This window comes from Dromiciops gliroides, chromosome 4 (genome assembly GCF_019393635.1).
Source record: "Dromiciops gliroides isolate mDroGli1 chromosome 4, mDroGli1.pri, whole genome shotgun sequence".
In the NCBI taxonomy this organism is placed as follows: domain Eukaryota; kingdom Metazoa; phylum Chordata; class Mammalia; order Microbiotheria; family Microbiotheriidae; genus Dromiciops; species Dromiciops gliroides.
This window is the reverse complement of record NC_057864.1, coordinates 200,019,595-200,044,447: the sequence shown is the minus strand read 5'-3', so window position 1 is coordinate 200,044,447 and position 24,853 is coordinate 200,019,595. Positions and strand designations below refer to the sequence as shown.

The window sequence follows — 24,853 nt, the reverse complement described above, 5'->3', positions numbered from 1 at the left end:
TCTAAATCCCATTCAGCTCTAAATCTATGATCCTATAGACTGGACTGGGAAGGACTCAAGTTTATGAGGAGGCTCACCTGGGGCAGGGGGAAACCACTACTAACCAAGTCCGTTTCTCTTCCAGGATGCTGTGCTGTGGCGTGCTTACTCTCCTCCTCAGCTGGGCGTCACTGGCCGCAGACACAGCAGCTGCTGTGGTGAGTCACCAGGGGCAGGGAATGTATAAACATGTGTGTTATGGGTGTGATTACATGCTTCTGCTTGCATGATTCTGTCTGTCTCCTTGTCATTTCCTCTCACCCCTACAAGAGCTTAACAGGCCCATGTTAGAGTGAATCTGACTTCTCCAGTTATCCCCTAGAAATAGCCTAAAGGGGAAAATAAATGGTTGAAGTCAAACTCCCTGTTTCTGCAGTTCTAATTGGACCTCTGTGGTGTTAGTCCCCCCTGTTTTTGATAGGGAATCCTAGAATGTCAGAGCTGGATAGAACTTGAGAGTCAGCGACTCAGATTTCTCTTTTTTACAAATAAGGAAACTGAGGTTTGGAGAAGTTAAATCATTTACCTAGCTTCACACAGAAAATTATTAGCAGATTTGGATCTCGAAGCCATGTTTCTTTACTCTATGTCTGTCCTACACTACCATAAATTAGCTGGTTAAATAGTGTGGTAAAATAATGGAATTTGGCATATGCTCAGGGGTCTGACTCGATTGATCTAGTAGTGTTTGAATTGGGTGTGAATGAGAAACTACTAAGTACCTACTTAAAGATGAGTAGATTTTAGCCACACCTGGCCCGCCCCATTAGATCTAGCTTAACTTGGCCAACCCTGAGAAGGAGTGTCCTCAGAGGCTGTGGACTGCGTCATCAACAGGGAACCAGTCTCAGCCACACTACTTGAAGGACCTCCCTTTGGGGGAGGGAGAAAAAGGTAGAAAAAGGGACCCCAACAGGAAGTGTCTCTCTCTGGGCTTGGAGGAACATTCAGAGTGGACTAGAGATCAGCTTCTGACTCCCATAGAAATTACAGATCCCTGGTGCTGAGTTAAATCCAGTCCTTTGAATTAGCTGAGCTGAAAGAGAGTTTGAGTTTGAGACAGACCTTGCTAGAGCCAGAGAGATTATCCATTTTCCTTTTACCCTATTCCCTTGTCCTTGGCTTTATTAATTTCACCTTTGCTGTGTATTTTAGTCCCATTAAATAAAACCTGATTTGTTTGTGGAAAAGAGGCTCCTTTCTTATTGGCCTGGGAGAAATAACTAAAAAGGCAGTCCAGAGGGGAGGAAGCTTTGGACCTAGGGGTCCCTCATTATTTTCTAAACCCCAATATTACAGCGAGCCACCAAATTAACTTTCCCCATATTAAATTTGGCCCCTACATGGTGATGATTTTACTTTGGAAAGTTGGGAGGTTGAGGGGATGGAGCTAACAGCTGCAGTGACAGGGGCAGCTTGACTCTTGAGACTTAATTGATCCCATTAGCTAGATGAATAGAATGACCCACACCTGTCTGTGTAGGTAAGCCAATGGGAAGAACACTGGATTGGGCTGAAAAATTCCAGGGACTGGGTTCAAATCCCAATTCTCTGCCACTTTTTTTTTTTTTTTTTGCAGGGCAGTGAGGGTTAAGTGATTTGCCCAGGGTCACCGGGCTAGTAAGTGTTAAGTGTCTGAAGCCGGATTTGAACTCAGGTCCTCCTGAATCCAGGGCCAATGCTTTACCCACTGCACCACCTAGCTGCCCCCCTCTGCCACTTTTATGACCTTCCCTCCTCTGGACCTCAATTTCCTCATTTGTAAAATGAGATTAGACCAGACAATCCCTCAGTCCCCCAAGTTCCTTTCACCTCTACATATGTGATCCTACAAAGATGTTCCCCATTTCAAAAGCTGATGTTGCTTGTCCTTTGTTCTGGAAGAGGACTGATGATACCTCGAGGGTGATGTCCTGATTTGCTTGTGAATTTGATCTAAGTGAGACAGAACTGTTCAAAATGGTCAGCCTCATTCTCTCCTCCACAGTCGTCAGAGTCCAGTGGCAGGACAAAGCAAAGATGAAGAGAGTAACGTTTGATCCTAGCCAAAGGAGGGGTGTGACTGGATAGAAGGAGTTAAAAAGTTGAAAATATCCTCCCTTTCTGCTTGGTGGTGCCATAGTGCACAGAGCACTGAGCCTGCAGACAGGAAGATCTGAGTTCAAATTCAGATTCAGATACTTAACTAGCTATGCGACCCTGGGCAAATCATAGCCTCCCTTAGCCTCAGATAAGGATTTCTGTAAAATGGGAGTAAATAATAGCTCCTACCTCGCAGGATTATTGTGAGAAACAAGTTAAATAATATTTGTGAAGCCCTTTGCAATCCTTAAAGAGCTATAGAAATGATAGATGCTATTATCCCATTTGATCTCCCATGGCCTGAGTGGGGCTCTCCCTGAGTGTCTCTCCCTTTACACAGTGAGCTTTTTGAGGGCAGAGACTGTTTTTGCCTTTCTATGCGTCCTCTAAGTTTTTAGCACTGTGCCTTGCACAAAGTAAGCACTTAATAATTGTTTATTGACTGTTTTGCTATTAGATGTCTCCCTGGGCAGCAAGGTATGACTCATTGGATAGAGTGCTGGGCCTGGAGTCAAGAAGACTTGAGTTCAAATCTATCCTCAGACACTTCCTAGCTGTGTGACCCTGGACAAGTCACTTAAACCCAGTTTGTCTCAGTTTTTTTTCATCTGTAAAATGAACTGGAGAAGGAAATGGCAAACCACTACAGTATCTTTCCCAAGAAAACCCCAAAATGGGATCATAGGGAGTCAAACATGAGTCTCCCTGAACACACCTCCATGGTAGCTTATTAGAAAATAGTTTTGGGGGCAACTAGGTGGCACAGTGGATAAAGCACCTGCCCTGGATTCAGAAGGACCTGAAGTTGGAATTGAAGCTGTGGCATTTACTAGCTGCATGACCTTAAGCAAGTCACCCACCACCAAGGCCTTAGAGGAGCCTCAGCTTCCTCATTTGTAAAACAGGAACTATCATATTTTCACTAACCTGGACTTGAATCCTATCTCTGTCATTTAGTGATCCTGGGGAAATCCTTTAACCTCTCAGCATCAGTTCCCTCATCTCTTAGGATCGTACTTGTGCCAGGCATTTCCATGATGGTAGTGGTAGTGGTAGTGGTACACAACTAGGTGGTTCAGTAGATAGAGCTTTGGGCTTTATCTGAGTTCACTTAATAGCTATATGATTCTGAGTAAGTCACATTAACCTCTGTCTACTTCAGAGTCAGAGTCAATAAACATTAATTAGTCACCCACTACATACCAAGCTAAGTGCTAGGGATAAATAAAAGGCAGAAGACAACCCTGCCCTCAAGGAACTCATAATCTAATGGAAGAAGATTACATGGGAAAAGAAGCTGAAGGGAGGGAGTGGGGTGTCTTTAAATGATGAAGGATCTGGGAGGAGCTCTCCAATGTCTACCCTTCACCCTCTCTAGCCAGAAAGGTGGGGGGGGGGGCAGTACTGAGAAGTGTGTGGTTTAAAAAATGTTCAATATACAATAAAAGAGTTAATGATGGTTTATTTATTTATTTATTTATTTTAGTGAGGCAGTTGGGGTTAAGTGACTTGCCCAGGGTCACACAGCTAGTAAGTGTTAAGTGTCTGAGGCCAGATTTGAACTCAGGTACTCCTGACTCCAGGGCCGGTGTTCTATCCACTGTGCCACCTAGCTGTCCCGTTAATAATGGTTTATTAAAGGGACCTGAGCCCCTTTAATGAATGGGGCCTCAGATCCTTCTTGTGATCTGAGATGCCCCCTTTCTCCAGGGCCTTAGTTTTATAGCACTTGTTACCAGATAATGCAGATGAAGCAAACTCAAAGTACAGAATCTCCTTGGTTGGTAGATCTTGACGTACAGGCAGAAGGGTCTACATAAAATAAAGAATCCCATTGGTTAACAAACCTATATCTTGACCTTCCAGGAGGTCCTACTGAGCCAATAAGCAAACCTGTGGGCTGGGCTGGTAATTAGATGTTAAAACATCCACATGGGCCAGTGGGCCGGTGGGCAGGGAGACCACAGGTGGGCAAACAGGGTCACTTGTTGGCCAAGTGCTCGAGGCCATGGGCAGGAGTGAAGAGGGGTGATGGGGCAGCAAAAATAGCTGGGAGACTTTCCATATCATGGAGTCATCTCTGCAACAATGGGCTTAGTCTCCTACACAGCAGGAAGAAAGAGTAAAGGTCCTCTATTTAGCTTCCTGTGATTAAGCAAGTGAACCTCATAACAAGCAAGTGCATTTATAATCTTGAGTTTAAAGTTTGGGACCTATTATAAGAAAGAACCTGTCTTATTTAATCATCCCTGAATGTAAACTATGTATTAATATGAATTTACCGATACTAATATTAGTTGATTAATTGTATCTTGATAGACAAGTGTAATGCTAATGATTACTATCACTACCGCTATGGAATCACATAAACTGGTTAATGCTGATGGAATAAAATAGGGATCTAATGAAAACAGTCTGTCACAGGAGGTATGAGTTTCAGAGCTGATTTCATCTTACAGGATATGATGAGTTTCTTCAGTTTCCCCAACTGTAAAATGGGGCTCATAAGAGCACCTACCTCCCAGGGTTGTTGGGAGGATCATATAGGATATTTATAGACCTCTTAGCATTGTGCCTGACACATAGGAAGGGGCTTCCTAAATGTTCATTTCCTTCTTCCCAAAACAGTTCCCTTGCACAGACAGATGTTACGATCTGGAAACTGAGAATAGGAGTATAATTATAGCCTTTCCCTCGAGGGCTTATTCCAGTGACCAAATGAGATGGTGTAGTGGACAGTGTAAGCCTTAAAGCACTATAAAAATGGCACTTATTGGTGGTGGTAGTGGTGGTTGACTGACCACCACACAGTGAGTCAGATGAAGTAAGGCTGGGTTGGGAGGGGCCTATGGATGCTAACAGAGAACCGGGAGGCTGTCGCTAAAGCAGCAAACTCACAAGCTCCCTGACTCTTATTGGCATATTGGTAAATGGAGAAGCATGAGTATGAGGGGAATTAGCAAGTTGCCAAGCTGTTCCTCTGTCCTGAAAGCCTGGTACCAGGACAGTCTGTGAGTTACTTGCAGATTGCAGCTTGTACCAGTGTGATTCCCCCCCTTTTTGGGGGGGGGTGCCTTTTTCCAATTAGTTCTAAGGAAACAAGTCCTGATTTAATCGCTTACATTCCTCTGAGAGCAAGAGAGTGAACTAGAGATGCCATTTCCCTAATGAGTTTAGTCAGGCCTTTGTGTGAGAGCTGAGCAGAGAAAGACCAGCTGAATGGGCCTTTGATAGGATTTGAAATACTGATGCATTTTAAAAGGAAGTGGTGGGAGGAGGAGATGGGGAGGGGATGTGATGCTGTCAATGAGTTATTGTGTAAAGAGTTTTTGTGTTGCCTCCTGAGCCAAAGCCTAACTCTCTCAGCCTGTTTGCTAAAGCAGTGTGGCAAGAAGACTAGCATTAATGTGTATTGCACTGACCCAATCCTCAGTTCTACACTACCTTCCCACTCCTGCCTCACCAACAGTTACACTCTGCTGCTTAGGATTGAGCCCCCATTGGTGTCATTTCACTCTTGGTATTGGACCTGAGGTAGTATAGTAGAAAGAACATTGCACTTGGGAGTCAGAAAACCTGATACCATGAATGCCTTACCTTTCTGTACCTCAATTTTCCTCAACTCTGAATGTATTCTCCACTTTACTTTCCTCACTGGGTTGTTTTGAGGATTGAAGGAAAAAAGAGGTATGAAAGCAGAAATTTGTTTTGCTTGACTTACATATAGGTACAAGGGTTTAGGGGTTTTTTTAGGTTTTGGTTTTTGGGGTTTTTTTGCTGGGGGGAGGGAGAAAAGGTGGGTGTTTGTTCATTGAAAACAAATTTAACTGAGACTAAAATGGCTAAAGTATTCTCAGGGGATAGGGACTAGAGCTGTGATTTCTTTAAGGGGAATTCCAAAATAAAGAAACTCCCTCTTTTTGATATAGTTTACCATCCTCCCTGTATCTTATAGTCTTAGAGAGCTGCCTCTAGAACTGAGAGGTTAAGTGACCTACTCAGGGTCATGCAGCTAGTAGATTGTCAAGGTGGTCTTCATGGTTACAAAGCCAGATCTCAGTCAGCTATGCCAAAAGTAAGGGCACTATGCTTCCATCCTAAAAAATGAGAGGAAAAGTACATAATTTTAGAAATAGGAGGAGTCAGAGAGATTTTGTTTGTAAAACCCTAAAGAGGAAAATGTTTGTGGTGTAGAAGTCAAGTCAGCCAACATTTACTAAGTACCTCCTTGGGCTCAGCTAACTGTCAGGGATACAAAGAAAGGCAAAAACAGCCCCTGACCCCAAGGAGGGTGCCATTTCCCTAATGAGTTTAGTCAGGCCTCAAGGATGGGTGAAACAACATGCAAGCAATTATGTACAAACAAGCATATACTGGGTAATGGAGCATTAATCTCAGAGGGAAGGCACAAGCACTTAGGGAGATTCTGCTTGGCCCCCCAGGACCACATAGGACCAGTGGGTATTCCTTGAAGAGAGTCAGATCTTGACTTAATATAAGAAAAATCTTATTAATTAGAACTCCAGCCAAAACCTCAGCAAATTGGTTACTCCCTTCATTGACAGTTTTCAGATAGACACTGGATGACAACTTGTTATAAAGGGAATTCCTGCTTAGGTTCAGATTGAACTAGATGTTCTCTGAGGTTCCCTTGAACTATTACTACTACTACTACTGCTGCTACTCTTCCTACTCCTACTAGGTAACATTTATTAAGCACCTACTATGTGCCAGGCACTGTGCTAAGCACTTTACAATTATTATTCTATTTCTTAACCCTGAAAAGCAGGTGCTATTATTATCCTCATTTTACAGAAGAGGCAACTGAGACAAACAGAGGTGAAGGGACTTGTCCAAGGTCACACAGCTAGTAAATGTCTTGATTTGAACTCAGGTCTTCCTGACTCTAACCCCATGCTCTATCCACTTAGCTGCCCTTAGAGCTTCTGTGAGTCTATCAGCTCATAGATCAAGAGCCGAAAATGACCTCAGAGGTCCTATAGGCCACTGCTTTCATTTGTAAAATGAAAAAACTGGGATGCAGCAAGATTGAGTGACTTGTCCAGGGTCACACATGTGTACTAAGTGTCAGAGGCAGGATTTAAACCCTGTCCTTTGACTGTGGAGCCAGGGCTCTTTCCACTATACTCTGCTGCCTTCCAAGAGTAAAGGGGGAGTCAAAGAGAATCTCTCCTTTTCTGTGTTGTAGACCCCTTGGGCAGTCTAATGAAGCCTTCTCATAATTTTTTTTTATCATATGCATACAATAAAACAGGAGAGATCCCAAAGGAAACCAAAGATATTGAAATGGTTATCAAAATATTTAAAAGTTCATGGGCCCTGGATTGAGAACTCCTATGCAAAAGGAGTCTATAACTAGTTAAGTGGAGTTGCCAAGCTCGTGTCTTCCTATAATAAGAATCTGAGGTTATTGGAGGCAATTCCCCACGTATTACCTCCCCCTTTCTTAGCCAGCTAAAAATTCTCCAGTTTGGACTGATTATTAGGTAATTTCTCCCACGGGTACCAGCTGTGACCTTCTCGCTCCTTTGTCTTCATTAGCAGGAGACAGACACCTGAGGCTTCATTGGGGGTGGGGGTTGTCTGTGCCTTCTTCCCCTTCCCACTCCTGTAGCAGGCAGTATCCTCAGGGAAGGTGGGCAAGGCAGGAGTTACCTGTAATGTCTATGGCTGCTGAGAAAGAGGATTGGCCTTGAGAAGGCAGAGCCAGATCATACAAAGAACATCCCAGCTGACAGCTGTACCCATAAAGCCACTGGCCCTAATTAGATTCTAAAACGAACCCAGAAAAAATGATGTGTTATTAGGCAGCTCGATTGAACTATTTCAGGGAATGAACTTTGTTAGAGGGGCTTGTTTGGATGTTTGGAAAAAATTTGGAAAAAACTGAGATGCAGCAAGATAGAGTGACTTGCCCAAGGTGTGGAGAGAGAGACAGACAGACAGACATATGTGTGTATATATATATATACATGTATGTATATATATGTTCAACATGTATATTTTTTACTTTTAAAAAAAGAAAGAAGGAAAGGAAAAAGGTTCAAAAGAGGAATAGAAATCTCTTGTGCTTGATCTGATCTCCCTTTTAAAATTGGGTGTATTTTCATCCTACCTCTCTCAAGCATAATTATACTGTTTCTCTTGCTCTGTTTTTAATTCTAAACTCAACACTGAATTAAAGGAGTGTTTCATATATGTTGTAGAATGGACAGTGGGAGAGAATTGTACATGAAGATGGAAATCTCCATTATGTAACATTTGCTTTTCTTTTAAAGTGTCTCATAAGTTCAACATGTAAGTTTCTGCTTGTCTGTGATTTCCTTCTGGCTTTCTGTCCTCTTTGCAATTTGAAGTGGAGGAAGGATGGAGAAAACACCATATCTCTAACCTTTCTCTCCTCCCACCTCCCCACCCTGCCTACTGGGGAAAAGAAAAGAAATGCAAAATTTTGTAACAGGTATGTGTAGTTAAGCATAACAAACTGCTCAGTCAGCCAGGTCTCATTCAATATCAAGTCCTTCACCTCTCTAGAGGTGAGTAGCATGCTTTATCATTGCTACTCTCCCTATTTCTTTGGGGAGACCATCATTGGAAAGGGGAAAGAGGGAGGAAGAAGGTCTTTGTGGCATGGCCTCTTGCCAACCCTGATTATCATGGACATTAATTATTTTATCAGTTACTTGTAATTGTGCTATAAAGCACTGTTCATTCCCTCTCCTGCAACATTCTGAAATGCCTAGTTCTCTGTGTGTGTGTGTACACAGAATACAGATAGTTGACACCTACATATAGAATTGAATTGTTGCCATGCCTCACTGCTCTAGTATATGACATCCATTGCTTCTATATCAGGACAGAGCATGTGACAGCTAGCCTATTACACCAGTGGCAGTGGGGTAGGGATCTTGGCTGGAGAGCATTCAGCTGTGGGTAGGAGCTAATTCTCCAAGTTGGAAGGAGGCCACTGCAATAACAGGACTGGACACAGCAGCTGCAGAAGGTCATAAACAACTCCCTCTTGCCCCAAGCACTATTCCCCTTTATTCCAAAGCCCTTGACACCCCAGGCACCGCTGTCACCCTGAACTAGACTTATGGGGCCATGCATCACAGTGGCTTCTTGGAATCCTCCTTATCACAGTGGCTCCCACTTACATGAAGATCATGGTCAGAGTGAAAAGAGCCCTGGGTTTGGTGTCAGAGGACAGACAGTTCACAAGATTCTAGATTTAGCTCCAAGAGATCATCTGATCACATTTCTTCCTTTTATGGAGGAGGAAATGGAGGACCAGAAAGCCTGAATTGCTAGTATAGAGTCAAATAGATAGTATATGGTGAGGGGCCAGGATTGGGAACCCAGTCCTCCTACTTCTACAATCAATATAATTATTGTAAAATGAAATAATGGCACTATTAGTATCAGATCTTATTAGATTATGCTGCAGCTCTGCCACTGAGACCTTGGACATGTCACCTAACCTCTCTGGACCTCAGTTTCCCTCTTTGTAAAATAAAAAGGAGTACTCTAGATGACCTCTAAGGTTTCTTCTTGGCTCTAAATCTACTATGCCATGAGGTTTACCAAAATGCTTGCCTGTGAAGTAGGCAGTACAAGTGTTAATAGCTGCCATTTACAAATGGTGGTAATAATAACTGCAGTTTCCATAGCATTTTATACCTAGCTTCGCATTTGTTTCTCATGACACTTTTATAAAATAAGTATTATTGATACCATTATCCCCATTTTTCAGGAGAACAAACTGAGGTGTATATTCATGGTCATCTAATTAATGTGTCAAGAGTCTGGATATGAACCCAGGGCTCTCTTTGCCCAAGGTTAGAGTGAGTCAGTGGCAGGCCAAGACCAGATCCTGGCCCTCCTGACACCCACAGTGGAGAGAACACTGGGCTTGGAGCCAGGAAGACTCCAACCTCAGACACAGCTTACTAGCTGTGTGACCCTGGGCAAGTCACTTAACCTCTGTCTGCTTCTGTTTTCTTAAATGTAAAATGAGGTTGTTGTGAGAATCAAATGAGAAAATGACCTTAAAAATGCTCAGCACACTGGCTAGCCCACAACAGGTGCCGTTGTCCAAATGCTTATCCCCTCCCCTCGTCCAATATTTCCTTTCCCTACGCTAAACACTCAAGAAGTCCCTTGGCTTTAAGATGGATTCTGCTTTGATTTACCCTTCACGGAGAGAAACTGAGGGAAATAATGAGGTTCTACATCAGGTGGTAGAGAGGATTTGTTTTAATTAAATTTGGTTTCAATCGCTGAAAATCCATCTTCTCTCACTCCCACCTTCCCCTCCCCATTCCTGTTAAGAAAGGAAGAAAAATAAAACCCGTTATAAACATAGATAGTTAAGCAAAATATTGGCCAAGTCATACAGACATGTGTGTATAGAGATATGCACTTATATGTATATATTCATATAATATATGTCTCCTTCACTCTGAGAGGTGAGTGGAATGTTTTAGCATGCGTCCTGCTAGTGAGATTTTAAAAGAAATAGAGAAGACACCCTCCCTGATCCTGGAGGAGTATATAGTTTGGTTGGGTAAGCAGAGCACAGATATATGAAAATGACTTAGACACACATCACTGCAATCTCCACCGTGTTACTCTCTTGTGGCAGCAGGCAGAGTGGTTTGTTTTGTGAGCTTTGTATCCTATGATTCCCCCCCACCCAAACCTCCTTTTCCCTCACTCTCTTGGTTTATGCGGGGGATGGAGGGGATGGAACAGGAGAGCTGCCTTTTAAGTATTTGAAGGGCTGTCAGCGAGAAGGATTAGATTTGTTTTGCTTGGCACCGGATGGCAGAACTAATAGCAATAGGTAGAAGTTAGAGAAATGTAGATTTTAGCTTGAAAACATAAAAGAACTTTCTATGAGAGTCATCCCAAAGGGCAAGTGGGCTGGTTCAGGAGATAGTGGGTTTATTATCAATGAAAATCTTCTGGTAAGGGCTGAGGTATGTTGGGAGTGTTGGAGAACAGGATTTCTGCTTAGATACAGGTCATACTAGATGAATGTGGAAGCCCCTTCCTCCTGGCTCTGAGATTCTGTCCTTCTTTACCACAGGGCACCAGTGATTTCTGTGTAGCTCCAGACAAGTTCATCCTGAATGTCACCCAGGGCCAGATGAGTACAGGTAAGGGATGTGATGGGATGAATCTCTCGATGCAAAGAAGCCAAATGACATCAGATTAGTTTGTGTTGGTGATTACCCCTTCCTTCTTTTTATTCATCCCCCCTGTTGGCGTTATGTGGTTGTCTGGTTTTCTCCTCTGTCATTCATTTCTGATGGTTTGCTCTCCCAACACCTAGGACAGAACCTGGTGCATGTATAATATATATATATATATATATATATATATATATATATATATATATATATATATATATATATATATATATATATATATATATACACATGGTTGTTGATTCATTTGCTCTCCTGATCTCTGAAAAGAGAGGCCTCAGCAGTGCCCTCAAACCCAGCAAAAGGAAGAAATCTATATGGCTCTTAGGAGGAAGGCTGATTCTGAAAAACAGAGGGAGAGCCTTTTGGATTGCCAATGGGCGGATGCTCAACTAGGACCTTAATCACAGCCAGTGTCTTTGCTTTTCAGAGGTAACCCGTTACTACCTATATTGCAGCCAGGGCCTGAACAACCCATTCCAACAGGTAGGCACAGCCTTCCCTGTCCCCTATTCCTCGAAGACATCACTGTTTCCTTAAAATACATCACCATCACCAGTAAAAGTAAATTTGTGTAGTTTCTAGGGTTATGTTTTCTACCCCCTCCTCTTTGCCCTTTAGAGAAAGAGATTTGCTCAGTTTCTTCATCTGTAAAATGGTAATAATCATGGCACCTACGTCACAGGGTTCCTAGAATGACCCCAGTGGATCCTTGGCTCCTCAGTGTGAGGGTGGGGAATAGTAAATGGCATCTAATGGTCTGCTCCTCTCTTGGGCTCAGGCATTGACCATCTTCCAGCGATCACTGACTACAATGCAGATCCAGGTCCTTGGCCTCTTACAGTTTGCAGTGCCCTTGTTCCCCACAGCAGAGGTGAGGAAAGGAAATGTGCTTCCAGCAGGAAGTAAGGATGGGGGGGTAAGGGCGGGAGGGTGTAGGCAAGAAGGGCAATATTCACGTCTTTCTGAAGCTTGGGAGGTATGAGCCTTTGGTCCATCTGCTTCCAGAGAGGGCCATAAAGTAGAATGAGCTTTGGCAAAGGCCTGAATTTCACCTGGTATTCTCTCTCTTCCCTGGCACCCCTTCCCTCATGCCCCCTCAAATGGTTAGGAAGGTGCAGAGGCTTATCTTAATATTTGTAGGCAGTTAGAATCCTGCCTCTGATGCTAAACTTTCTGTGTGATCTTAGACAAATCACACTTTGCCTGTCTGGACTTCCGTTTCCCCATATGGAAAATGAGGGGTTGGACGGGATGGCCTCTGAAGTCCCTTTCAGTTCAAACTCAGATCCTGTGATCACATCATGACCAGAGTATCTGAGAGCCCCCTCTAGAAACTAATGCCCATCCCACCCTTTTCCCCCTCCCTTTCTTCCCCTCCTCCCCCTCCCTTTCCCCACCTGATCTCTGGAACCAGGTTCCTACTTGCATGGGCCAGGCTTGCTTTCCAGTATTTTTGAGTGGATGCTGAGACTGTGTAAAGCATTCTTCCTCCATCCCTCTTCCTTGTGGGTTGTCGGCTCCCTCCCCCAGTTTTAAAAGCTTCTTGGCAAAAACAGGCTTATTGTTGTAACCCTGAACCTTGTCCCCTTCTCCCCACTTCAGAAAGATCTGCTTGGGATACAGCTGCTGTTGAACTCATCTGAGTCCAGCCTCCACCAGTTGACTGCCATGTTGGACTGCAGAGGACTGCACAAGGTATACTAGCAATGGGGGAGGGGACCATAGGGTTAAGGGGTCATCACAGTAGGACTGAAGACTCCTTAGCATTTTGCCCCAGCTAGGGTGACTAATGGAGGATGGCAGGTGGGGAGCAGTTGCCTTGAGACCTAGGCCAGGTTTCACTGTAAAGGGGCTGCAGCTGTAGAGTAAAGGGGAGGGTGTTGGGCTTCATGAGTCTCCCGAGAATCCTTCCAGCAGCTGAGTAAGTAAATCACTGAAACCTTCTGTTCCAGGGGGCGATGAGTCACTGCCCCATATTGCAGACACACAATCCCCAGTCTACCCAGCTGTTCTCCTGGGGAGTTAGGGTCCCAGCTTTCCTGTTATCACCAGAAAGCATTGTTTAAAGACCTGTTTGAGCAAAGAAAACTAGAGAGGCCCAATCCCTGCCCTCTAGAAATTGACATTGTAAAGAAGCCACATTTGTGTGGATAGAGAACATATGTGTATGGGGGGGGGGGAGATGGAGGGAAGGAGAGAAGAAGGGAAAGGGAGCAAACTAGAGAAATATAGCTGTTATTTTGTTAGGGCAGGACATTACTAATCTGGGAGCTTCCTCTCCAGCAAAAATTTCAGATCCCCATGACTTAGATAAAACCTAGGGGATTTTCTGAGCTATGTGGACATGAAGTGACTTGCTCAGACTCAGACTCCAAGCCCGGTCTCTATCCACTCTACTATACCAATATGGGGAATGTACGGTGGAGAGACACCTTGGTTCAAATTTCAGCTCCCCTCCTTAGTACCAGTATGACCTTGGGCAAATCACAGAACCTATAAAAGCCTCAGTCGCCTTGCCTTTATTGTTTTTTGTTTTTGTCTTTGTTTTTTTCTGCCTTGCCTTTAAAAGGAGGGAGTTGGGCTAGGCGGCCTTTAAAGTTTCTTCAAGATCTAAATAGAAGTCTATGTTCATTGTTGTTCAGTCTTGTTTCAGTCGTGTGTGACCCTTCATGACCCCATTTGGGGTCTTCTTGGCAAAGATACTGGAGTGGTTTGCCATTTCCTTCTCCAGTTCATTTTAAAGATGAGGAAACTGAGGCAAACAGGGTTAAATGACTTGCGTAGAGTCACACAGCTAGTTAGTGTCTGAGGCCGGATTTGAACTTAGGAAGATAAGTTTTCTTATCTCCAGTCCCAATACTGTAGCCACTGTGCCACCTAGCTGCCCCCAAAATATAAGGCTATTGCATACAATTAACTGGTCTAAGACTACATGAAAATATTCATATCAAATGTCTACTTTAGAGGGAGGGGAAGGAAGAGTACTCAACCAGAATGGCACTTCACGTTGTCTCATTCACTCCAGAATGTGTTTTCTCTCCCTTATCTCATCCCTTTCCAGGATTACCTCGATGCCCTAATTGGTATCTGCTATGATGGTGTTGAAGGGCTGCTCTATCTTGGGCTGTTCTCCCTCTTAGCTGCCATGGCCTTCTCAACCATGATCTGTGCTGGGCCTCAGGCCTGGAAATATTTGGTTGTCAGGTAGGTTGACAGGAGGGAGAAGGGTGAGAGTCTCCTGTTTCTCATCTCTGCAAAGGGATAAGGAGGAAATATGATGGCCACTTTGAGTTCTCTGATCTGGGATTTAAGCAATAAGAGCCCGTCCTGAGTTTAGAAGAGGGTGGGAGAATGGTCGAGGATTCAGCTTTCAGCAAGCGGTTGGTTTTCTATGGATGTATTCAGGAAATTTTAGGAACCTTCATGGGGAGAGTTGATGACCATAGTTGTGTTGGGGAATGCTTTTCATCTTTGAGCTGCCCTTCCTCTTAGCAATGAATTCCTCTGATCTTCAGCTTTAAAAAGGTGGGGCTAGGAAACTGTCTAGAGCACACCATCTGCTAAGAGGCTGGGCCGTAGGCAACTCCTTTTCTGTCACCACCCTTTACTGTCTTGTGTTACATGAGACTTTACAGTAGAGAATGAATGGGGGTGGGGTCACACTGGTGTTCTCTTATCAACCTCATTTCTCCATGATTCCCACTCCTACCCACACTTCCTCTATCAACCAAGCAAAATAATTTCTACTATGAGCTAAATATAATGGAGATGAAAAGATAGGTGAACTGAATATGCATTTTAAAAAATTGATAATTCAATAAATAAACCTAAAATAAGTACAGAAGAGAAGTTGTTAAATATTAGAAGGGAAATAGATAAATTGGGGAAAAAAACATAGAAATTATAAATAAAACTAAAATCTGGGTCTCTAAAAAGACTACTAAAATTCATAAACCCCTAGCTAATATGGTTAAAAAGAACAGAAAATTAAGTCAGTAAAATAGCAAATGAATAAATAAAAATCACAACAGAGCCAAAAGAAATAAAAAGAATAATCAGAACATATAATGAAGTTATATATGCTAACAAAACTTAGAACACAAAATAGAAATGCCTTCAAAAATATAAAATATCCAGAGTATCATCAGACTAGTTAAAAATCTCAAATAACCCAGTCTCAGAAAAGAAAATAGATTTAGCTATAAAGAAACTACCAAAGGAAAAAAACTCCTAGTCCTGATGCATTCACAGGAGAATTCAATCAAACTTTTTAAAGAATAGTTAGTACCCATAATTCACAAATTATTCTCAAAAATTGAGAAAGAAAGCATCCTACCAGAATCCTTTTATGAGACAAATATAGCCCTAATACCTAAACCAGGGAAGGATAAAACTCAGAAAGAAAACTAGAGGCCAAATCCTTAATGAAAATTGCCTCAAAAAAAATTTTTAATCCTATCAAACAGACTACAACAATTTATATTGTTATGATCAAATGCGATTTATACCAGGAATGCAAAAATGATTCAACATTAGGAAAACAATCAACAACATAATTAATCATATTAAAAACTAAAATATCCCAAACCACATATTCATCTCAATATACACAGAAAAAACCTGACAAGTATATTTTTAAATGCCAAAAACCCTACAAAGTATAGCCATAGAGGGACCTTTTCTTTTCATATATTTTATTATTTTCTAGTTACATTTAGAGATAATTTTCAACATTTGTTTTTATAAGATTTCTAGTTTCAAATTTTTCTTCATCCCTCCCCTCCCTTCCCCTCTCCCCAAGACAGCAAGCAATCTTTTTGTTTGTTTGTTTTTGGTTTTTTTGAGGGGCAATTGGGGTTAAGTGACTTGCCCAGGGTCACACAGCTAGTAAGTGTTAAGTGTCTGAGGCCGGATTTGAACTCAGGTACTCCTGAATCCAGGGCCAGTGCTCTATCTACTGTGCCATCTAGCTGCTCCAGACAGCAAGCAATCTGATATAGGTTATATATGTACAATCACATTAAAGATATTTCTGCATTAGTCATGTAATTAGAGAAGAATCAGAGCAAAAAGGAAAAACCTCAAAAAACAGCAACAAAAACAATAGAAATAATATAGTTCGATCTGCATCCAGATTCAACAGTTCTTTTTTTTCTGGATTTGGAGAGCATTTTCCCTCATGAGTTCTTTGGAACTATCTTGGACCATTGTATTGCTGAGGAGAATCAAGTCTATCACAGCTGATCAACACACAATGTTGTTGATAATGTGTACAATGTTCTCCTGGTTCTGCTCATCTCACTCATCATCAGTTCATACAAGTCTTTCCAGGTTTCTCTGAAATCTGCCTGCTCATCTTTTCTTACAGCACAATAGTATTCCATTACATTCATATACCACAACTTGTTCAGCCATTCACTAATTGATGGGCAACCCCTCAATTTCCAATTCCTTGCCACCACAAAAAGAGCAGCTATAAATATTTTTGTACATGTGGGTGAGGGACCTTTTTTAATGTCATAAAAAACATTGTTCTAAAACAAAAATCAAGCATCGTAGGCAATGGGAATACACTAGAACTTCTTCTAATAAATACAGATATGAAGCAAGGATACCCATTCTCCTCATTTATTGATATAGTTCTAGAAATTCTAGCAAAAGGTATAAGACAAGAGAAGAAAATTAAAGGAATAAAGATAGGTAAGAAGGATTCCTGTTTGCTGATGATATGATGGTTTATTTGGAAAATCTTAGGGAATCAGCAGAGATACTAATTGAGATAATGGCTTCAACAAAGTTGCAGGCTACAAAATAAATCCTCAAAAATCAACAACATTAGCTGTGTGACCCTGGGCAAGTCACTTAACCCTCATTGCCCCATTTTTTAAAAATCAGCATTTCTATATAATACTAGCAAAACACAAGAAGCAATAATAGAAAGTTAAACCCCATTCCAAATATCCACAAAATGCATAAAATACCTGGGGATCAATCTCCCAAAGCACATATAATACTTGTATAGATTTAATTACAAAGTGTTCCTTAAAGAAATAAATAATTTAAATAGCTAGAATAATATTCAATGCTCATGGCTAGGCCTTGCTAATATAATGAAAATAACAATACTACCAAAATTAATTTACACTTTTAATGCCAAACCAATCAAATTACCAAGGGAATGCATCATAGAACTTGATAAAAAAAATATGCCAAAATTCTTTTGGAAAAACAGAAGATCAAAAATATCAAGAGAAATGATGAAAAAAAGCAAGAATGAAGAGAGAATAACACTTCTAGACCTCAGATTATATTATAAAACAGCAGTCATCAAAACCATATGCTGTTGGTTATGGAATTAGGGATTAATGTAAACAGACTTTACAAAAGAGATTCAGAAATAATAGAACTCAGTAACCCATTGTTTAATAAAGTGGAAAACATAAATTACCTAGGAAAAAACTCTCTATTTAGTAAAAACTGCTGGGAAAACTAGAAAGCAGTCTGCTGGAAACTAGCCTTACAGTAACATCTCATTCCATAATCCACAAAACATTCAAAATGGATACATGGCCTCAGTATTAAAGATCTTACTATTAAAAAGTTAGAAGAGAAATAGGTCATATATTTCTCACAACTCTGGGTAGAAAATGTATTCTTAACCAAACAAGAAATAGAGGCGAACAAAAGATAAAATAGATAACTTTGATTACTTGAAACTGAAAAGCTGCTGAATAGAAAATATTAATGCATCTAAAATAAGAAAGAAAACAGTCAAATGGGAAAAATCTGCATTGAACTTCTCTGATAAGATTTTTATATCCATGATATATAAACAATTTTATACACATGCACGCATGCATGCGCGCGCACACACACACACACACACATACACGCGACTAATATCCATTCCCCAGTAGATAAATTGTCAAAGGATATAAACAAACAATTTTTTTTTTTTTAGCGAGGCAATTGGGATTAAGTGACTTGCCCAGGGTCACACAGCTAGTAAGTGTTAAATGTCTGAGGCCGGATTTGAACCCAGGTACTCCTGACTCCAGGGCCGGTGCTCTATCCACTGCGCCACCTAGCTGCCCCTAAACAAACAATTCTTAAAAGAACTGCAAAGTATTCACAAATACATGAAAGAATGCCCACAGATCACTAATAATAAGAGAAATGCAAGTGAAAACAACCCTGAAATTTCAAATGACAACAGTCAAGTGTTGGAGGAGTTGTGGAAAAAGAGGCATATTAATACATCATTGATAGAGCTTTCGGAAAGCAATTTGGAATTATGCAAATAAAGTGACTAAAATGCCTATACCCTGTGATCCAGAAACTCCATTGCTGGGCTTTATGCTCTAAGAAAGTCCATCAATAATAAAAACATCTCTATGTACTCCAGAATATTTATAGCAGCACTTTTTGTGATAGCTAAGAATTAGAACAAATTAAATTCCCAATAATTGGGGAATAACTAAGCAAATTGTGAGAAGTTATATCAATGAGAGATACAGAAAAGCATGGGAAAATCTATATGAATTGATGCAGAGTGAAGCAAATATCCAAGAAAAGAATATACACAATGACTACAGTAATGTAAATGGAAAAGATGACACCGTTCCCCCCCCCCACAAAATCAGAAATAGATGTAACAAAATTATAAAGATCAAACAGGACTCAAATGAGAGATATGAGAAGACAGCCCCAGCCTATCCCTTCAGAGGTAGGTAGATAGCTGGAGATTAGGAGATGGAACATGTTTAAACCCTGAGAACATAAATACAAGGGAAAGAGAGACAACCCCTGCCTTGAAGGCACAACACATCCAAGAGAGCTGAGAAGCAGGGGGTGGGCAGAAATTCACATAGTGCCAAGGTGGAGAGGAGGTCTGGGGCATCATGGGCTGGTCCAGCTTGGAAAAGAACAGGGTGGCTGGTATGGGCACCATTTGAAGGCCTGGGGGGACTCACCAGTAGGAGACAGAAGCCATGAGTGCAGAGGCCTTGCTATACATGGTCAGGAGAAGGCCACTGGGGTCCAGAGGTGGCAAGGTGGTCCCTGCTTTCAAGTTACGGACAACCTAGTAGGCAGGGACGACGTATATGCATGAAAATAAATGTCATACTGCCTTGGATAAGTGTTCTGTTTTGTAAAGGTGACATTGAAGTGACAAAGGAGGAGTACAGATACGTGCTATTGGTATTTAGAGACAGCACAGATCATCATGTATGATCATGGAAGACTTCAGCGAAGAGGTGTCTTGAAACGAGTCCTGTTTTGTTTCAATAAATGATAACACAGAGGAGGGTATCCCAGTTGTAGAGAATGACATGAATGAAGGATGTAAGAGCAGAATAGTGTAACGATTGGAATGACGCCACCTGCTGGAGACTTACTGTAGAAGAGTCCCGCCCATGAAGCGAAGGTCTTTGAGGGCAAGACCAGGAGTCTTTTCTTTGGCGTCAGGAAGTGGCACGGGCTAGTGGGAGGAGGAAAGAAGAGACTGGCACTCAGTCTCATGCTCTTTCCTTTGGACTCTGGTGGAGAGCGGAGCTAGAAATGTGCTCTCCCTTTAATAGATAGGAATCTAGGCCTTTCTCTCTCTACCAAATTCTTATTCTCCTTAATAAATGCTTAAAAGTCTAACTCTTGCTAAAGCTTATAATTTATTAGATATTTTAGACAGACTAGCTAGAATTTTAGCCCTTAACAATAGTTAGGGTGGAGAGTTTATGTTGGAGAGTGGCAGGCAACAAGGTTAGCAAGGCAATTGAGGGGCCAGATGTGGAAGGCCTTGAATGCCAAGCTAAGGCAGTCTAGCATTCCTCCCCATGCTTGTATCTCTGACATGCTGTGTTCTGCCTCTTGTTCCAGGGACAGGAGCTATGATGACATTGACGAAGATGACCCTTTCAACCCCCAGGCCCGGCGCATCGCAGCCCACAACCCTACCCGGGGACAACTCCGAAGTTTTTGTAGCTACAGCAGCAGCCTGGGCAGTCAGACCAGCCTGCATCCCCCAGCCCAGACAGTCTCAAATGCCCCCGTCTCAGAATACATGTGAGTCCAAGGCAAGGCGTGGGCTCAGCACCCTCAGCTTCCCCAAGTCCCAAGTTTAGGAAAACAAGCCATAGTACAAAATGCCTTCATAGTTCTGTTTTGCCTGAGAAGAGATGCAAAGAGGTTCTGGGGGCCTCACTTCCTAGGCCAACAGGAACAGAGAAAATGACCATGCTCTGTAGAATAAAAGGGGCATCCACTGTAAATGGCCTGTGATGAGCTAGCCCTGGGTTAGGACACTTCTGACCATAGATTAGAATCATGAGGACAAGATAGGGCTGGAGAGAAAGATAGATAGCAGTCTACTGAAGAAGAAATGTCACAAGGTACTTCTTAGCTATTTTTTGTTACAGATGCCTTTTCAGAATAATGTTTTTAAATACATAGGATTACAAAGAAAATAATTATATTAAAATACAATTATAAAATTATTTTTGTAGGTTCCCAGCCTTCAGGTTAAGAACTCTAATCCCAGAGAGATCCAGGCCTAGAGGCAGAGGTCCTAATAGATGAGCACCAGCCATTCCTTCCGTCCTTCTAGCCTGCCGGTGATATTTAGTAGCCTAAGATGTGCTATGTATAGCACAGGTCTCTATGGGTGACCAAAAAGCAGGTCTGGGTGTTTAATAGGCATTTCCAGCTGCAGAGTTGTTGGGGCTGCCCCTCCCCCCCGTTATCTTCCTCTCAGTGCATCTCACTCCTGAAATGAGCCTCCCCTATGCCCTGCACAGCTGTCTGTCCCTTCCTCCCCCCTTCTATTTTCACCTTCCCCACCCATTTCAGCCTTCTCATTCCCCTTCCTAAGTCTCCCTCTCCAACCTTTCAGGAACCAAGCAATGCTGTTTGGTGGGAATCCACGCTATGAAAATGTCCCGCTGATTGGAAGAGCCTCTCCACCCCCTACGGTACTCTGGCCTATTGAAGCTAAGTCATAGCGATAAGTCCCCCTTTTCCTAAATGCTTCCCCCTTAACAGCCTTTGGAGGAGTGGAGGAGAAGGGGTGGAGATGCCACAGCAGATGGGCTAGTGTTAGATCCTCAGCTGTCTACCATTTGGCATCTTTTCCAGTAGATCACATGCTATGTAAAGAGTCTGACGTATTCAGGGCATTCCTGGGTAGGGATATCCCCTCAACTAATGAAAGTTGGCACCTTATCTGTAATTTATATATAGTCTTAGGAAAGTTAGTAGAGCAGAAGTGTCAAGCAAGTGCTAACAACACTCCTTGCCCTGCAACCAGATAAAAATATATTTGAACAAAATAAATTAAAATACAGTAGAGCATAGATAATGTTAATATGTGGTTTCCAAAGTCAATATGTGGGGGCAGCTAGGTGGCACAGTGGATAGAGCACCGGCCCTGGAGTCAGGAGGACCTGAGTTCAAATCCGGCCTCAGACACTTAACACTTACTAGCTGTGTGACCCTGGGCAAGTCACATAACCCCAATTGCCTCACTTAAAAAAAAAAAACACAAAGTCAATATGTGGCCTATAGGAGGCAGCTAGGCAGTTCATTGGATAGAGCACTGGGCCTGGAATCAGGAAGACCTGAGTTCAAATACAGCCTCAGACACTTAGTGGCTGTGTGACCCTGGGCAAGTCACTTAACTTATGTCTGCTTTAATCCACTGGAGAAGGGAATGACAAACCACTCCAGTATCTGTGCCAAGAAAACCCCATGGATGATATTGGTGTGCTATGGTCCATGGAGTCACAAGAGTTGGAAATGACTAAACAACAGTGGGCCAGTTTCTATTTGAGTTTGACCCTCTGTGGTAGAGCATTGAGTGGTTAAGTGATTTGCCCAGGATCACACAGTGTGTGTCAGAGAAAGGCCTTGAACCTGGGCCTTCAGGCCATCTATCCACAATGCCTTTCACCACTGTATCATAACGGGTAACAATAATGGATACTTTGGGGGAGAAGGCTTGAAGGGGTTAGAGTATCATAGGAGTGTGGATTTAGAAATGGAGAGATCTTAAAAGCTATCTAGCCCAGCCCCTTCATTTTTCAGATGAGGAAACTGAGGCACAGAGCCATTCATAGGATCATAGATTTAGAGCTGGCCAGGATCTTAGAGGCCATCCAGTCCAACTGTCCTCCCAGTCGTGTCCAACTCTTCTGACCCCATTTGGTGTTTTCTTGGCAAAGAGACTGGAGTGGTTTGCCATTTCCTTCTCCAGCTCATTTTACAGGAGAGGAAACTGAGGCAAACAGGGTGAAGTGACTTGTCCAGGGTCACACAGCTAGGCAGGGTCTGAGGCCAGATTTGAATTCATGAAGATGAGTGTTCCTGACTCCAGGCCCAGTGATCTGTCCTAGCATCCTCCCATTTTACAGATGAGATAAAAGGTACAGAGAGCTCAAGTGACTCACCCTAGGTCACATAGCTAATCAATAAGTGAAGGAGCTAGGATATGAATCCAGGTCCTGTCAATCTAAGTGCACTTGAGGTTTCATTTGCCTGCAGCATGTTTTGATGTGGACCACCACCTCCTTTGCTAACGATGGTGGATAATGTTAGTGTGTCTCCAGCAGCTGCAGTGAGTATCTGACACCCATTTTGTCCTTTTCCAGGTGAGAGTTAGCCTCTTACCAACATCCCCTAAGATAGTTTTCTAGAGCCTTGGACTCCTGCAGGGAGTCAAAGGGCAGAAGGAGAAAAATCTGTATCAGTAATCCAGGCTGTGCTGGTCACAAATGGAAAGTCTGGGGAAGGCATAAAGTAGGTCGTAGGAGAAAGTGAGGGTGAGTGAGCAACAAGCTGTGGTCGGGTCCCCAGGGGACAGATGATTAGAGCCAGACAGGGCCGTAAAGACCAACAAATCTAAACCCCACCATCTTACAGACAAGGAAACTAAAGCCCAGAGAGCGAGCACACTGCACTTCGGTCACCCAGGAGGTGTCTGAGATGGGATTCGAACCCAGCCCTAGTGCAGCCAGCTCCAGGGCTCTGTCCACTATACCACACTGCTGCTCATACCTTGTTGGAGGTGGAGCAGATCTGAGCTGCTTCTGAAGAGCTTCTGGAGCTGGGGGACCTCACAATAAGGAGACAAGCAAAAGAATGGTTAAAGGGGGTGTTAGGTTCAACGTGGGGTTGGGTTGGACTGGGCCGTACTTAATGAACAGTCTTCCCCACTTCTAGGAGGAGGGGTCCCAAGCAGTATAGAAAATAATTCTTATTCTGTCTGCCCTTCAGCCTTGCATCCAAGGTCAGCTGTTGATTATCTATGTTTATGAGGGGAGAAAATAGGCAATCAAAAATAATTTATGTTTGGTGATGTTTAATTCTATTTTGCCTCTACAGAGTTTACTTAATGAGATGCGTTAAATATTAAAATCTTCTTGCAGTCCCTAGACATATAGTGACCGATGCAGGAGAGTAGCTTTTGGCGTCTAAAATTTCAATGGCAGAGAGCTGAATATGGTAAAATTATCTCCTGCTCCCCCAGCAGAGGCAGCAAGCTCCAAGATGAAGATTTTCCCCTGGGGCAAATACCATACTGTGCATTTTGCTAAAGCTGCTTCAAAGAATAGGGTGGGCCAAAAGTCATGAAGGGGTCTGATGTTTTAATGACTTTTTTTTTTAGTGAGGCAGTTGGGGTTAAGTGACTTGCCCAGGGTCACACAGCTAGTAAGTGTTAAGTGTCTGAGGCCGGATTTGAACTCAGGTCCTCCTGACTCCAGGGCCGATGCTCTATCCACTGCGCCACCTAGCTGCCCTTTAATGACTTTTTGAAAATTATTTTTTATTTCATATATATGTGTGTGTATACATATGTACATATATATGGTATTGTAAATTCAAAATAAAAAATAAAGGCGTTATTAAATATTCAAACCCCTTCATGACTTTTGGCCCACCCTGTAATACAGATGATAAAGAAATCACAGGTAAAAGCATGGAGATTTAGTCTAGGGTCATTCACAACCACTGAATTAGGAGGCAGAAGAACTTAGGAGTGAAGGTGGCAACACGATTAGAGCACTGGGTATGGAGTCAGGAATAACTGAGTTCAGATCCAGCCTCAGACACTTACTAGCTGTAAGACCCTGGGCAAGTCACTTAACCTCTGTTTGCCTCAGTTTCCTCAACTGCAAAATGGGGATAATAACAGCAGCTCCCTCAAAGGGTTGTTGTGAGTCTCAAGTGAAATATTTCTATAGCGCTTAGCACAGTACCTGGTGCATATTTCCTTCCTCAAGGCCTAATGGTGTAGGCCATAGATTAGCAAAGGCCTCTCCAGAGCATCCACCAAGGCCAGCAGCACCTTCCTAGGTCCACAGCACTGCTTTTTGTAGGAAGGCAGAGATCCTCTCTTGTATTCCTCCTTCTCCCCACTCCCCAGCCCTATATTTTAAGTCCCCAGGGCCACTTGAGGAGTTGTGGGTTCTTTGATGGGATCAAGCCTATTTTAAAAGACATTG

At 42.6% G+C, this 24,853-nt stretch overlaps 1 protein-coding gene across 1 annotated transcript in view; it reads left to right on the top strand.

Annotated features, from left to right (window-relative positions):
- The window catches only part of TTYH2 (tweety family member 2), a 94,133-nt gene that overhangs the window by 66,204 nt on the left and 3,076 nt on the right, over positions 1–24,853 (top strand). Inside the window, exons 6-13 of the mRNA XM_044005469.1 lie at positions 125–197; positions 11,234–11,303; positions 11,785–11,840; positions 12,136–12,228; positions 12,960–13,052; positions 14,419–14,561; positions 20,235–20,420; positions 21,247–21,325. Coding sequence (XP_043861404.1) covers positions 125–197; positions 11,234–11,303; positions 11,785–11,840; positions 12,136–12,228; positions 12,960–13,052; positions 14,419–14,561; positions 20,235–20,420; positions 21,247–21,325 — 793 coding nt within the window. The remainder of the gene's footprint in view (positions 1–124; positions 198–11,233; positions 11,304–11,784; positions 11,841–12,135; positions 12,229–12,959; positions 13,053–14,418; positions 14,562–20,234; positions 20,421–21,246; positions 21,326–24,853) is intronic.